Here is a 14,074-nt window from a genome sequence, read left to right as displayed (position 1 = left end):
TAGGACACTATGTACAATCTGCTCAGCTCCTCCTGCTCTAGAACATGCTTCCAGCATATATGAACCCATGTACAATCTACTCAGCTTATAGTGCTATATAACATGCTGCCTTCAGATAGCACACTATGTACATTCTGCTCAGCTCCTCCTGCTCTAGAACATGCTTCCAGCATATATGAACCCATGTACAATCTGCTCAGCTCATCCTGCTCTGTAACATGCTGCCTGCAGATAGGACACTATGTACAATCTGCTCAGCTCCTCCTGCTCTGTAACATGCTGCCTGCAGATAGGACACTATGTACAATCTGCTCAGCTCCTCCTGCTCTATACCATGCTGCCTGCAGATAGGACACTATGTACAATCTGCTCAGCTCCTCCTGCTCTATACCATGCTGCCTGCAGATAGGACACTATGTACAATCTGCTCAGCTCCTCCTGCTCTATAACATGCTGCCTGCAGATAGGACACTATGTATAATCTGATTAGCTCCTTCTGCTCTATAACATGCTGCCTTAAGATCAAACAATATTTTTATTATGATTGGTTATTTTTAAACATCCAAAACATGTTGGGTATCAATTCCTTTATAGGTTTAACATAAGGGTTTATGCCCTGTAAAGGCAGTGATACAGAACACGTTGATGACATTGTTGCACACACAAGCCGGAAGACGCGTTGTAATGCGAAACGGACGTTGCAGTTTTTGTGATGTCCTGCGAGTCCTCCCTTCCCTAACTTGTTCATGTAAGTTACTAACAAAGCAGAACATTGGATCTGATATGGCGACTGTCGCTCCAACCTTTCTTTCTATGGATTCTTAAAGGTTTAAAGTAAAGTAAAAAAGTCCATGCCCAAAACAGTCTTAAAATAATAAGCCCTCCACAATGGATGCTGTAGCATCGTTAATTAGAGCCGCAGTCACTGATTAAGAAAGTGAATTTAATTTCATGTTGAGTGAGGAATGTTTTCCGGCTCCATTGGCCGCTAGCCAGAGGACATGTGGTTTCCGCTAATGCCTGGTAAACACATTCTACATATAAATCCGTGCAACCTGGAAAACATTCCCCTAATAGACGTTATATGTCTGGCACAATGAGGGTCCAGCGCTGATGAATGCACATGGTTTTATTCAAGGGGGGCAGATACTTGGTTGCAAAGATGGTTAATGCACTGGGATATTAATGCAAAGAATTTAAGTGCTGAATGTGTAACATTCATGAGCAATGACACTGCCTGGAGCACGGCCATTAGTCAAAACTGGAGAAGTTGTACATAAAATCCTGTCTATACGTTATATATGTAGACAAATCCACTTCATCTACACCTGACACCCCTGGTCATATCCTCAAGTTATGGAGACAAATGACTTTCCACAATAAAAAACTACAGGCAGTCCCCTACTTAAGAACACTCAACTTACAGACGACCCCTAGTTACAAACGGACCTCTGGATGTTGGTAATTTATTGTACTTTAGTCCTAGGCTACAATGATCAGCTATAACAGTTATCAGAGGCGTCTGTAATGAAGCTTTGGTGTTACTCCTGGTTCTTATGATAATCCAACATTTTTAAAATCCAATTATCACAGAGACCAAAAAAGTTCTGGCTGTGATTACAATGATAAAATATACAGTTCCGACTTACATACAAATTCAACTTAAGAACAAACCTACAGACCCCATCTTGTATGTAACCCGGGGACTGCCTGTATATTCACATGTTGCTAGTAATCAATAACTCAATTAACTTAGAGTATGATGGCCCCCAGTGTATAGAAATACTATTTGCATGTATTGAGTGCTGCCAATAGAAATATTTCTTTGCCCTGCTTGTCAGGAAAGGAGCCGAGGTTCCACAGTAGAAGGGAAGTATAGATGAGAAGACTCTTGCTGCAGGGGATGTAAGAAGAAGCTCTATTGTAAGCTGCCAGAGGGGGATGACGGCTGACCCTTTCCAAAATCTAACCAGATCCATGCAGATTCGTAGTGGTACTTTGTTCATTGTTTTGCATCCTCTGCACTGAACAGATTTTTTTTTTTAATCTTGCATGCTTCCTGATTTGATGCACTGGGCCGAGAGGAAAAATGCAAACAATAAATCGTGTGCCTTGTAGTCACAGAAATCCAGAGACAGTAGAAGTTTATAACAAATTGTATTCTGCTTGTCCAAAGTTTTCAATTTATCCCCTATCCTGCAAGCGGATGATTCTAAATGTGGGGCCCCTACCAATCACAAGAACGGGACCCCCTGATGTCTGGAGAAGGATGAGTCTCCTAAGAAACATCACACAGTCTGGGGCCTCTGGGTGTTGTCTTGGTGAAATCCATGAAGATCTAGCGTGGATATAACTAATGATGGACTATGGCACATATGTAGTTGAAGAATGGTGATGTACATACATTTTTTTTTGTATTTGCAAGAAACATTTATAAAATAATGAAGCAGAATATTTGCGTGAAAGGTCTTTGTGATTCGTAATAAAGTTTGAGTGGCGAGGACAGAGAGTCTCGTTTTTAGACCACTATCCACACTAAGTATTATTTGGAGTGATATCATATTGTTGATGAACTCTTGCTACACCCTCCAGCATGGGAGTGATTATCAGAGAGGCGATGTGCATGGCTACCCCCTATCTGCTGAAAGGCAGCGGATATGGGACATCACAGGAATTTTTGCTGCCAGCAGGTCACATGACCAAGTCCTTCGTCGGGCTACAGACAAACTTTAATGGGTAAGAACAATATGGGTGGTTATTAGGCTCTTATTGAAACCCTGCAAAATTTTGTTATTATTGGTCCACCTCTTTAAAGTGCAACTGAAAAGTATTAAAATGTGTGCCTAACCATGCACTAAGCAAAAATAAGCAATTTTTTAATTTTCTCTAATTAGCTATCTGCAGGTGTTTAGCAGCTTGCAGAGGTTTTACCTTGCCCCCCAGGCTAATCTCTATTTGCCATTATGTCTGGTAACCATAGGAAACCATATAGAACAGCAGGAGATGACAGGAGGCTTGTTGAGAGGGGCTATAAGACCTATAGTGCTGTCACAAGCATGTGACTCATCAAATGCTTCAGGTCGTCCAATTACAAACATGCTGTCCTGCATCATTTCAAAGTTCTTGAAGGGGTCGTGCACTTTCGGCAAATAATTGATGTGGTTTGTTTATGGAAAATGTATCCAATTTGCCATTATACTTTCTGTATCAATTCCTCATGGTTTTCTAGATCTCTGCTTGCTGTCATTCTATGGAAAGCTTCTATGTTTACTCAAGTGAATAGAAATCTGTCCATGGTGATGTGATGGACATGCAGATGCAAAAGCCGTTATTATTGCAGAGAGCAATAGGAGTTGTATGATAGTTGTGCACCTGCATGTCCATCACATCACCATGGACACATTTCTATTCACTGGAGCAAACGTAGAAGCTTTCTATAGAATGACAGCAAGCAGAGATCTAGAAAATCATGATGAATTGATACAGAAAGTATAATGGCAAATTGGATAACTTTTTATTACACAAACAATATCAAATATTTCCTGAAAGTGGACAGTCGCTTTAATGTTCTGGCAAAAGACCTTCAGTGATGTCACTAGAGGATCGGCCAATTACAAACATTCTGCCCTGTTTTGGCTTCATTGCCCTGGACTGATGTCACAACCATGAAGTGCCCACCCACATCAGAAATAGCTGATTTAATAAGAAATAATGTTAAATAAACCAGATATATCTCAGGCTTGGAAGGAGCCCACAGCCTGATACCGGTATCATTGGAATTGTTGTCAAAGGCTCTCTCCAGCTTTGCTTAAAAAATATTTTGAGTCAGTAACTTTACAGTTACACTTCAAGAATAAGAAAAGCAGCAATTAGACAATATTTAAGCACAGAATAAAGTGCTATTTAGGGTTTGTGGAGCATCGGTGAGGCCACACGTTCCCTATAAGGTGCTAGAGGGTTTGTCTAGAATTATTAAAACAAGAAATCGCCCACATCGGTCAGTGCCTGGTGTCTGGTTTTGAAGCTTAGTTCCTTTACAGTGAAGATGAAATACTACTCACAACCTGTAGATAGGAGTGTCCCTGCTTCTGGAAGAAATCTTGAAAGTCAAAACTATCATAAACTCTCATTAGCCTATTGGAAAATGACAGCATCTGCAGAGGGCAGGGGAGCTGGCCGTGGTGCTGATTTTCACAAGAAAAGCCGGACTGATTATACTGCTTGTGAAAGACTAATAATGCAGACAACGTGCAGGCTGCCTATAGAATTTATGAAGTCTTTATAAGGCCGGCGGCACCCGTGGCATTTTAAACCTGTTTTTGGGCCGTTTTTAAGCAGTCCGTGAAAAAACGCATGCGTTTTTTGAGTTTTTCCCAATTATCTTAATAGGGATAATTGGATAACAGACCCAAAAAAAGTGTGTTTTTTTTTTTTTTTTTTTTAACAGACTGCTTAAAAACGGCCCAAAGACGGGTTCAAAACGCTGGCCTAAGGATGGTTGCACAGGTGCAGTTTTGAACCCGTGTTTGGCCGTTTTTAATTAATATAATTGGGAAAACTGGACTAAAATGGATGCGTTTTTTTAACGGACTGAAAACGGGTTCAAAACACCATGTGTGCTACAACTTAAAGGGCCCACACTTTTCAGCCATTCCAGCTGTCTCCAGGCACAGGAGCCTGTGCGGTCAATGGAGGTGGAAGCCAGAGTATTGCAGTTGAGAGAACAGGTGAACAGAGGAGCTTTCTATCTTTTGTCTTCATCTTCTGTTTTCATGCTAGGGGGGGCAGCTGGATCATCTGAAGAGTCCTGGACCCCCACTAAATCATATACTGGGGACCTATCCTTAAAATAGGTCAGGAGCATGAAAAAGGGAACCAAAAGAAAAACCCTTTTCCCATGTTGGAGAACTGGGGGTGGGACCTTACTTCCTTGCCCATTACTTCCATTTACACAAGGATTAACATCCCCCATTAACAGAAGTTGGAGAAAGTACATGTGCACCTAGGAGCTCCATTGCATGTAGACAAAAAATGTGCATTTTCTCTATTACAGATCAATGGGAAACAGGAAAGGGATGCCTGGAAAGCTTTATAAAAGGCCAATGCCTTTTGGGGTCGGAGATTCCCTTCAAAAAGTGATCGCTGTATCCTAATATGTATCGGCACAACAAAGTGACAAGCTCTGTGCAGCGCTGCATAATCTGTGTGTGCTATATAAATAAAATGAATTTATTTAAATAATGTTAATATGCACTTGCCAATTTAGCCATGTATTTCCAAGAAGGATACCAGAAGAACAACACAACACATAGGCCTAGATTTATTAAAGCCCCTGCGCCAGTTTTCTGTCGGACTTTGCAGATTTCAGTGCAGACTGCACTATACCCGATGCAACACAAATTTTGCACTGAAAAGGGCGTTCTAGTCCTCAGTCTGACAGTGTGACATTTATCAAGCAGTGATCAAGTTGCTGCACTCTTTTAGAGAAGTGGAGGGGCGCCAGAATCATGCAGAATGTGCACCACAAATCATGAATCTGGCGCCCTCTGCACACTACACAAGGAAACTGCACCTTGTAGAGACTGCACTAGTTCTGATAGTTTTGGCCATAGTTTTAGGGGAAGTTATTCCAACATGGTTTATTCAAGAGGAATACAATTATTTTCAATACAATGTATTAAAGCCATACAAGCATATATACCACCATTATATACCCTGGTGTGTAATACTGGCTGAGGAAGGAGATTATTATTATTAGGCATTATTGACACGAAGGAGTAAACAGTCATAATGTTTAGGCTCGTGTGGGTGAATGTTTAAGTGCTTTGACTATAAATATAGACTGAGCTCCCGACTGCTTCATGAGAGGTACACAGCTTATGTCTACATGCATCTGTTGGCGTTTCTCATACATTGTTAAGAGAGGATTCGCAACCACTTCTGGTTGATATAGGGGGCTTGTGATTGTAGCTCGATTCATACACGTATTGATTTCCCTTGTCTAAGGAGCTCTCAATCTATTCTCCCATTGACATGGATACATAACATTTATTAAGTTCAGGAAATTTGTTGACAAAAACTACAGCTGGTGCCGAGAGATGTTCCATCATGCCATATCCTCACACTGCTGTGCTCTTAGCTTCCTCCACAGCAGCAACGGGCTTCTGGTTGGATAGTACTGCAGTCACTTGCAGAAGAGAGGAGAGGATGTGGAATAGTTCAATGCAGAGAGCTCAGAGCACAGCAGTGTGAGGGCGCTACCTAACACTGTATGCAATTTTGCATAATCATAAAAGTGCTGACAGATTCCCTTTCAAATGGACAGATTCCATTTTGCTTTCTGTTGGGCCTTGGTTAGGTCTCAAAATTTTGTTCCATCTCTGTGGATCTAATTATGGTATTGTACATTATATGCTTAGTAATTTATGCTTTTGGGGATTTAGGGTGCAGAATCTGGACAGAGGCAGTCTACTTGAAAATTCTGGGAGTAGGCAACATAGTCCCTTTTTAAATTTCCTGCATAGTTTTCTGAGCTATACTGAAACATTCTGCAGAGACAAGTGCAGCAAATCCTCACAATGACCGCGATGTGGAGACTTGACCATTTCTACATAATACAACAGGTGTATTAAGGTCACCACCTACCACAAAATGACTAAACCCCAATAAAATACTCAAAATATTCCACTATCTTGAGTGGTAATGCCAGAAGTAAAACAAGAGATGACCAAGCCTTGTATGAGCCTTGTCACATGTAGCCACAACATGTCAATGCTGACAGCTCGTACACACAGTACAGCAGCAGGAGACTAACACAGAACTACACAGAATCAGCAGACTAGAATTTATGTAGATAAACCCTTTATACAATTAAAAGTCCCTCTTACAGAGAAATCCTGGTAAATTCACAATTACCCTATTTGTATCCCCAAAAACCTTCCTAGAGTCTAAAATGGTAAACAGGCCTAAATATGTATTGAAAGGGGAGCAGGAAGTTTGAGGATAGAAGTAGGAATGATTTCTACATAAGAAACAGATACATAGTAAATAGCTGGGTGAAGAGACAGTTACAAAATGGAAACAAACTACATGAAATGAATAGAGAGAAACATAGATAGATAGATAGATAGATAGATAGATAGATAGGAGATAGATAGGAGATAGATAGGAGATAGATAGGAGATAGATAGGAGATAGATAGGAGATAGATAGGAGATAGATAGGAGATAGATAGGAGATAGATAGGAGATAGATAGGAGATAGATAGGAGATAGATAGGAGATAGATAGGAGATAGATAGATAGATAGATAGATAGATAGGAGATAGATAGATAGATAGATAGATAGATAGGAGATAGATAGATAGATTTATGGACAGCTGGTTAGATAGATAGATAGATAGATTTATGGACAGATGGTTAGATAGAAAGCTCATTTGGGATTTGAGATAAAAAAAGATACATATTTTGATAATATAAATTATAGTTATGAATGGATAAATAGACAGATAGTGATGAAATAAATGGATATACATATGGGTTAAAAACAGATAAATAATGTAGATAGAGAAAGATCATTATCTATAGATATTCTATAGATGGATAGATAAAAATAAATAGAAAAATAAAGAAGGGAGGTAATGGGTAGACAGATTGAGATATTGGATAGATAGGGAAAGAGTTTCATGCACAGATTAAGTAGATATGATATAGATGTATACATAGAGATAGCTAAAGATGTGATAGAATAGAGGTATATATGTGATAGTTGAAGGAAAGATGAAACAGATCGCCACATACGAGATCAACCGATGAACAGATATCAGATTTCTAGGATCTAATATTTTCTTGCTTCCATGTAAACCATAAGAATATAAGTAATATCCCAGCCATCTCCGCACAGACCAGGACTCCAGGAGGATGGGAGTATCATGGCTGTGCCAGCAGTGTACAACGGCTCTAGAGACAAGGCATTGCCTGCGTCGTGTGACACTTCTGCTCTGACGAGAAGGTCGCATCCATCTTTCGGTGTTCTCTGCATTTGCACACACACACACACACACACACTGATAGGAAGCAAAGGGTCCTCCCGCTGACATCATGTGTGATCCATCCACTGCCGGCCCCGCCGATAAAGGCCGCGCTTTAATCCTGGTATACAACATCCCCAAAGTGAATTAAGCTCCCGCTGACACGCAGAGCGAGGCTGGGGATTCATTCAGTGCTATAGGCCCGAACCTCTGGGCAAAGCCAAACACCGAATCTGTTCAAGGCGATCGTCTTCTGCGTGACATTGAGGTGTGCTCACAAGGGGTTAATACATAAGGCAGTCATCCACCTACGGCCAGACTCCTAATAATAATCCTTTGGGAATAGATGCGAAGATTTTAGTCAGGAACAGACCTCAAAAAGAGGTCATTCATTACCCAAACGGCTCCTTTAACCCCTTATGTCATGGGAAGGAGGAGGAAAATTAAAGACATGTTTGCAAATAGAAGAGACATTTATGTGCTCACGATGCAGAGGAAATAGACGGCAAAGAGGTGCACTCCCCCTAATCAGGGGTTATGCCTTGGGAGGGGGGTAATCTGACATGTGAGGACCACCATATAGTCCAGAGCTATGTAACCCCTTCATGACCAGAGCTATACCCTGTATATTCACATTTTGCTCATCTGAACCCTGATACAATGTCCGTATAGAATGGAACCTCACCCCACAGGGGGCGGAAATGACTGACCACCCAAATGCTGTAGGACTACAACTCCCAGCATGCCCTAGGCTATGCCCAGCAGCGCAGGCGCTAATATTCGGTCGAGTGTGATGGGTCATCGCTACGTCTGTGCTCAGATCTGCGAACGACCGACGATTTACCCAACCGATTTAACCCCTTCAGGCCACAGCCTCTTAACAAACAGGTAGAGATAAGGAATTAGACCAATTGCATAAGTATTCACACCCTGCAGAGGGATTATATGACATTTACACATGCAGGGCCTGGAATATAAGGCTGGGAGGGATGTAAGCCCCCCATAATCGTGTATAAAGGGGTCTGAGGGGCAGGGCTGACCCCATTACTGCACAGGAGGAAGGGGACATGACATTCAGGGGAGCGGGTGAGGGGCACGGCACGCTGCAGAGGATGATGACGACCACCCACCTTCCATCATGGTGGCACAATCTCATTCCTCAATCTCCCGGTGTCCGGTGGGGCTGCGGCTCAGGGGCCCCGGGCTGGCGGGCGGGCGGGCGGCGCTGCAGGACGATGCTGTGAGGAGAGACGGGAGAATCACCCCGCTGACAGGAGCCGGCCAATCCCCGCCCCGCGCGCGCGTCACGTGACGCCGTCTCCTCACACAATGCTCGCACCGAGCCGCGGCCGCTGACGCACTTCCCTCACACACACTGCCCGGTAACGGGCGCCGCCTGACACACACGGTGCATGGAGCCCTATGTGTGAGGTAATATGGCGCCCCGAGGATCCGAGCTAGTGTCAATGATGCTCAGAGGTGACCCCAACACTATAATACTTACTATAGGTGACCCCCCAACACTATAATACTTCCTATAGGTGACCCCCAACGCTATAATACTTTCTATAGGTGACCCCCCAACACTATGATACTTACAATAGGTGACCCCCCCCCAACACTATAATACTTACAATAGGTGACCCCCCCCCCCCAACACTACAATACTTACTACAGGTGACCCCCAACACTATAATACTTACTATAGGTGACCCCCCAACACTATAATACTTACTACAGGTGACCCCCAACACTATAATACTTACTACAGGTGACCCCCCAACAGGGCCGGCGCTATGGGTAGGCAAAGGTGGCAATTGCCCAGGGCCCCTGGGAGAAAGAGGAGAATCTCTTCTTTCAAATGAATCTTGAATTGTGTTTCTAGGTGCCATGGATCCAGAGATATTCAGGTTTAAAGTGAGAATATCAGGTGCCATTTTATATATAAAAATCACTCCCGGCGGCCATTTAACAGTGAATATCTCCGTTTTCCTAAAACATAGAAACACATGTTTAGATTCATATAAAAGAGGAGACTCTCTTCTTTCATAGGAAAAAAGAAGTGAGGTTCTATGTGTCACAGAACCAGAGATACAGCCCCCTGAAGTGTGCCCCCCTCCCCCCCAATCCAGATTCTTAGCCATCAGGCTGCAGGGAGCATTTGCTGCACACAGGAGCTGCTGCACCTCACAGATAATGGAAATATTCACCTTATATGTTACTTCATTCTGAGAAGGGATAATATCAACTAATATTCATGTTATTAACCCTTCTCTGTGCAGAACTATCTAAGAACACACTTTCTCTCTTATTCCCTTTTATTTTGTGATTTTGGGGGGGGGGGAATTGACTGATACGATGAACATTCGATCCTCTTCGCCTAATGTGACTACACCGCGACCAGAACATGTCCATAAAGTTATATGTAACACCAAAAACACACACATGTTCTGGAATAAAGTTTTTATTTCCCATCATCCTCCATTACTTACACCCATGTTATGACGTTCTCTCTCATGCTTATGAAGCGCGGAGGGTTCTGTTATTGTGCGGCTAATACAATGGCGACATCTAAATGTGACTTATTATCTCATTAGCTTGGTTTATGGATATATAGTTATTTATTTGGGTTACCATTGTGTAAGGGAGGATACAATGATAGATCTGTGTGAATTTTCTGCAGTTCCCCAATTCATATTTTGGTGAATATCCACATGTGGGGTCTTGTATGATCTCCTCACATCTTGTTGTTTTAGGAAAGTATGTTTAATTGCCAAATGCATCGCCTGGTTGTCTGCTTCCAAAATTCTATAGGTTTTATGGCGCCTTTACTTTTTATTCTGTTCTATTGATATATTTTGCAGGTTGTGACTGTCTAAAAATTTCTAGCTGAAAAGCAGATATCTAGTTATTACAGTGTTAATGATATTATGTGGATTTATTTATGTGAACGTATCAATATGGGAAATTTGTGAACTCTACATATGTCCATCTATTACATTTAGGAGATGTGAAGGTAAATAGTTTATGTTTGGATCAAAGTTTTTGCCATCAGTCAAATTTTAAGTATTTTTTATAAAATGTTTCAGTTTGAATCAAAATTGCGCCTATGTCTATAAACTGTTTAATGCAATTTTGAAAATGGGGCAAGTGTCTGCTTTCAGAAAATATCGGTCCCTCTCCCCAATGGGCCTCACAGTTTAATCAACCTACCAGTCATTTTTTGTAGTAACCGGAGGACCCGGAGTAAACCCACGCAGACACAGAGAGAACATACAAAATCTTTGCAGATGTTGACCAGCGCTGCAAGGCTGTAGTGCTAACCACTGAGCCACCATGCTGCCCATCAATCTTCCTATGATCTATCTCCTGTAAAATTCTCCAAAATTACAGTATGTTTTATCATACTAAAGGGAGCCTCTTGCTGATTGTGACTGGTCTTAAAATAGTTTTATTTTGGGGCCCCACTTTTAGTTTTGCCCAGGGCCCCACTTTGTCTAGAACCGGCCCTGCCCCCCAACACTATAATACTTACTACAGGTGACCCCCAACACTATAATACTTACTATAGGTGACCCCCAACACTATAATACTTACTACAGGTGACCCCCCAACACTATAATACTTACTATAGGTGACCCCCAACACTATAATACTTACTACAGGTGACCCCCCAACACTATAATACTTACTATAGGTGACCCCCAACACTATAATACTTACTATAGGTGACCCCCAACACTATAATACTTACTATAGGTGACCCCCAACACTATAATACTTACTATAGGTGACCCCCAACACTATAATACTTACTACAGGTGACCCCCAACACTATAATACTTACTATAGGTGACCCCCAACACTATAATACTTACTATAGGTGACCCCCAACACTATAATACTTACTACAGGTGACCCCCCAACACTATAATACTTTCTATAGGTGACCCCAACACTATACTACGTACTACAGGTGACCCCAACACTATACTACTTACTATAGGTGACCCCAACACTATAATACTTACTACAGGTGACCCCCAACACTATAATACTTACTATAGGTGACCCCCCAACACTATAATACTTCCTATAGGTGACCCCCAACACTATAATACTTACTACAGGTGACCCCCAACACTATAATACTTACTACAGGTGACCCCCCAACACTATAATACTTACTATAGGTGACCCCCAACACTATAATACTTACTATAGGTGACCCCCAACACTATAATACTTACTACAGGTGACCCCCAACACTATAATACTTACTATAGGTGACCCCCAACACTATAATACTTACTATAGGTGACCCCCCAACACTATAATACTTACTATAGGTGACCCCCCAACACTATAATACGTACAACAGGTGACCCCCAACACTATAATACTTACTATAGGTGACCCCCCAACACTATAATACTTACTATAGGTGACCCCCAACACTATAATACTTACTATAGGTGACCCCCAACTCTATAATACTTACTACAGGTGACCCCCAACACTATAATACTTACTACAGGTGACCCCCAACACTATAATACTTACTATAGGTGACCCCCAACACTATAATACTTACTATAGGTGACCCCCAACACTATAATACTTACTATAGGTGACCCCCAACACTATAATACTTACTACAGGTGACCCCCCAACACTATAATACTTACTATAGGTGACCCCCAGCACTATAATACTTACTACAGGTGACCCCCCAACACTATAATACTTACTATAGGTGACCCCCAACACTATAATACTTACTATAGGTGACCCCCAACACTATAATACTTACTACAGGTGACCCCCCAACACTATAATACTTACTACAGGTGACCCCCCAACACTATAATACTTACTATAGGTGACCCCCCAACACTATAATACTTACTATAGGTGACCCCCCAACACTATAATACGTACAACAGGTGACCCCCAACACTATAATACGTACAACAGGTGACCCCCAACACTGTAATACTTACTATAGGTGACCCCCAACACTATAATACTTACTATAGGTGACCCCCAACACTATAACACTTACTACAGGTGACCCCCCAACACTTTAATACTTACTATAGGTGACCCCCAACACTATAATACTTACTATAGGTGACCCCCAACACTATAATACTTACTATAGGTGACCCCCAACACTATAATACTTACTATAGGTGACCCCCAACACTATAATACTTACTATAGGTGACCCCCAACACTATAATACTTACTATAGGTGACCCCCAACACTATAATACTTACTATAGGTGACCCCCAACACTATAATACTTACTACAGGTGACCCCCAACACTATAATACTTACTACAGGTGACCCCCCCAACACTATAATACTTACTATAGGTGACCCCCAACACTATAATACTTACTATAGGTGACCCCCAACACTATAGTACTTACTATAGGTGACCCCCAACACTATAATACTTGCTACAGGTGACCCCCCAACACTATAATACGTACAACAGGTGACCCCCAACACTATAATACTTGCTACAGGTGACCCCCCCAACACTATAATACGTACAACAGGTGACCCCCAACACTATAATACTTTCTATAGGCGACCCAACACTATCATACTTTCTATGGGTGACACTAACACTATAACCATTACTATAGGTGACCCCCAACACTATAGACCTTACTATAGGTGACCCCCAACACTATAGACCTTACCATAGGTGACCCCGAACACTATAGACCTTACTATAGGTGACCCCCAACACTATAGACCTTACTATAGGTGACCCCCCAACACTATAGACCTTACTATAGATTACCCCCAGTACTATAGTCCTAACTATAGGTGACCCCCAACACTATAGACCTTACTATAGATTACCCCCAGTACTATAGTCCTAACTATAGGTGACCCCCAACACTATAGACCTTACTATAGATGACCCCCAAAAGTATAGATCATACTATAGGTGACCCCAACACTATAGAACTTACTATTGGTGACCCAAACCCTATATCACTTGCTATAGGTCAGTGATGGC

At 41.9% G+C, this 14,074-nt stretch overlaps 2 protein-coding genes across 22 annotated transcripts in view; one reads left to right on the top strand and one right to left on the bottom strand.

Annotated features, from left to right (window-relative positions):
• The window catches only part of SGIP1 (SH3GL interacting endocytic adaptor 1), a 61,976-nt gene extending 52,585 nt beyond the window's left edge, over positions 1 to 9,391 (bottom strand). For 5 of the 17 annotated variants that reach the window (XM_072127619.1, XM_072127628.1, XM_072127621.1 and 2 more), the window contains exon 1: positions 9,160 to 9,389. In XM_072127619.1, the coding sequence (XP_071983720.1) occupies positions 9,160 to 9,169 (10 nt within the window). In that variant the 5' untranslated portion in view covers positions 9,170 to 9,389. Of the gene's footprint in view, positions 1 to 9,159 lie in introns of all 17 variants that reach the window. The other 12 variants (XM_072127629.1, XM_072127624.1, XM_072127626.1 and 9 more) reach the window with 5 other exon arrangements.
• Positions 9,255 to 14,074, top strand: part of LOC140104207 (uncharacterized) — a 540,921-nt gene continuing 536,101 nt past the window's right edge. For all 5 annotated transcript variants that reach the window (XR_011850264.1, XR_011850265.1, XR_011850266.1 and 2 more), the window contains exon 1: positions 9,255 to 9,460. The gene's annotated coding sequence lies outside the window, so the exon portion shown is untranslated. The remainder of the gene's footprint in view (positions 9,461 to 14,074) is intronic.

The sequence above is a fragment of the Engystomops pustulosus genome, chromosome 10 (assembly GCF_040894005.1).
Source record: "Engystomops pustulosus chromosome 10, aEngPut4.maternal, whole genome shotgun sequence".
In the NCBI taxonomy this organism is placed as follows: Eukaryota; Metazoa; Chordata; class Amphibia; order Anura; family Leptodactylidae; genus Engystomops; species Engystomops pustulosus.
Note: the sequence above shows the minus strand (reverse complement) of the source record. Positions and strands in the feature narration are given on the sequence as shown.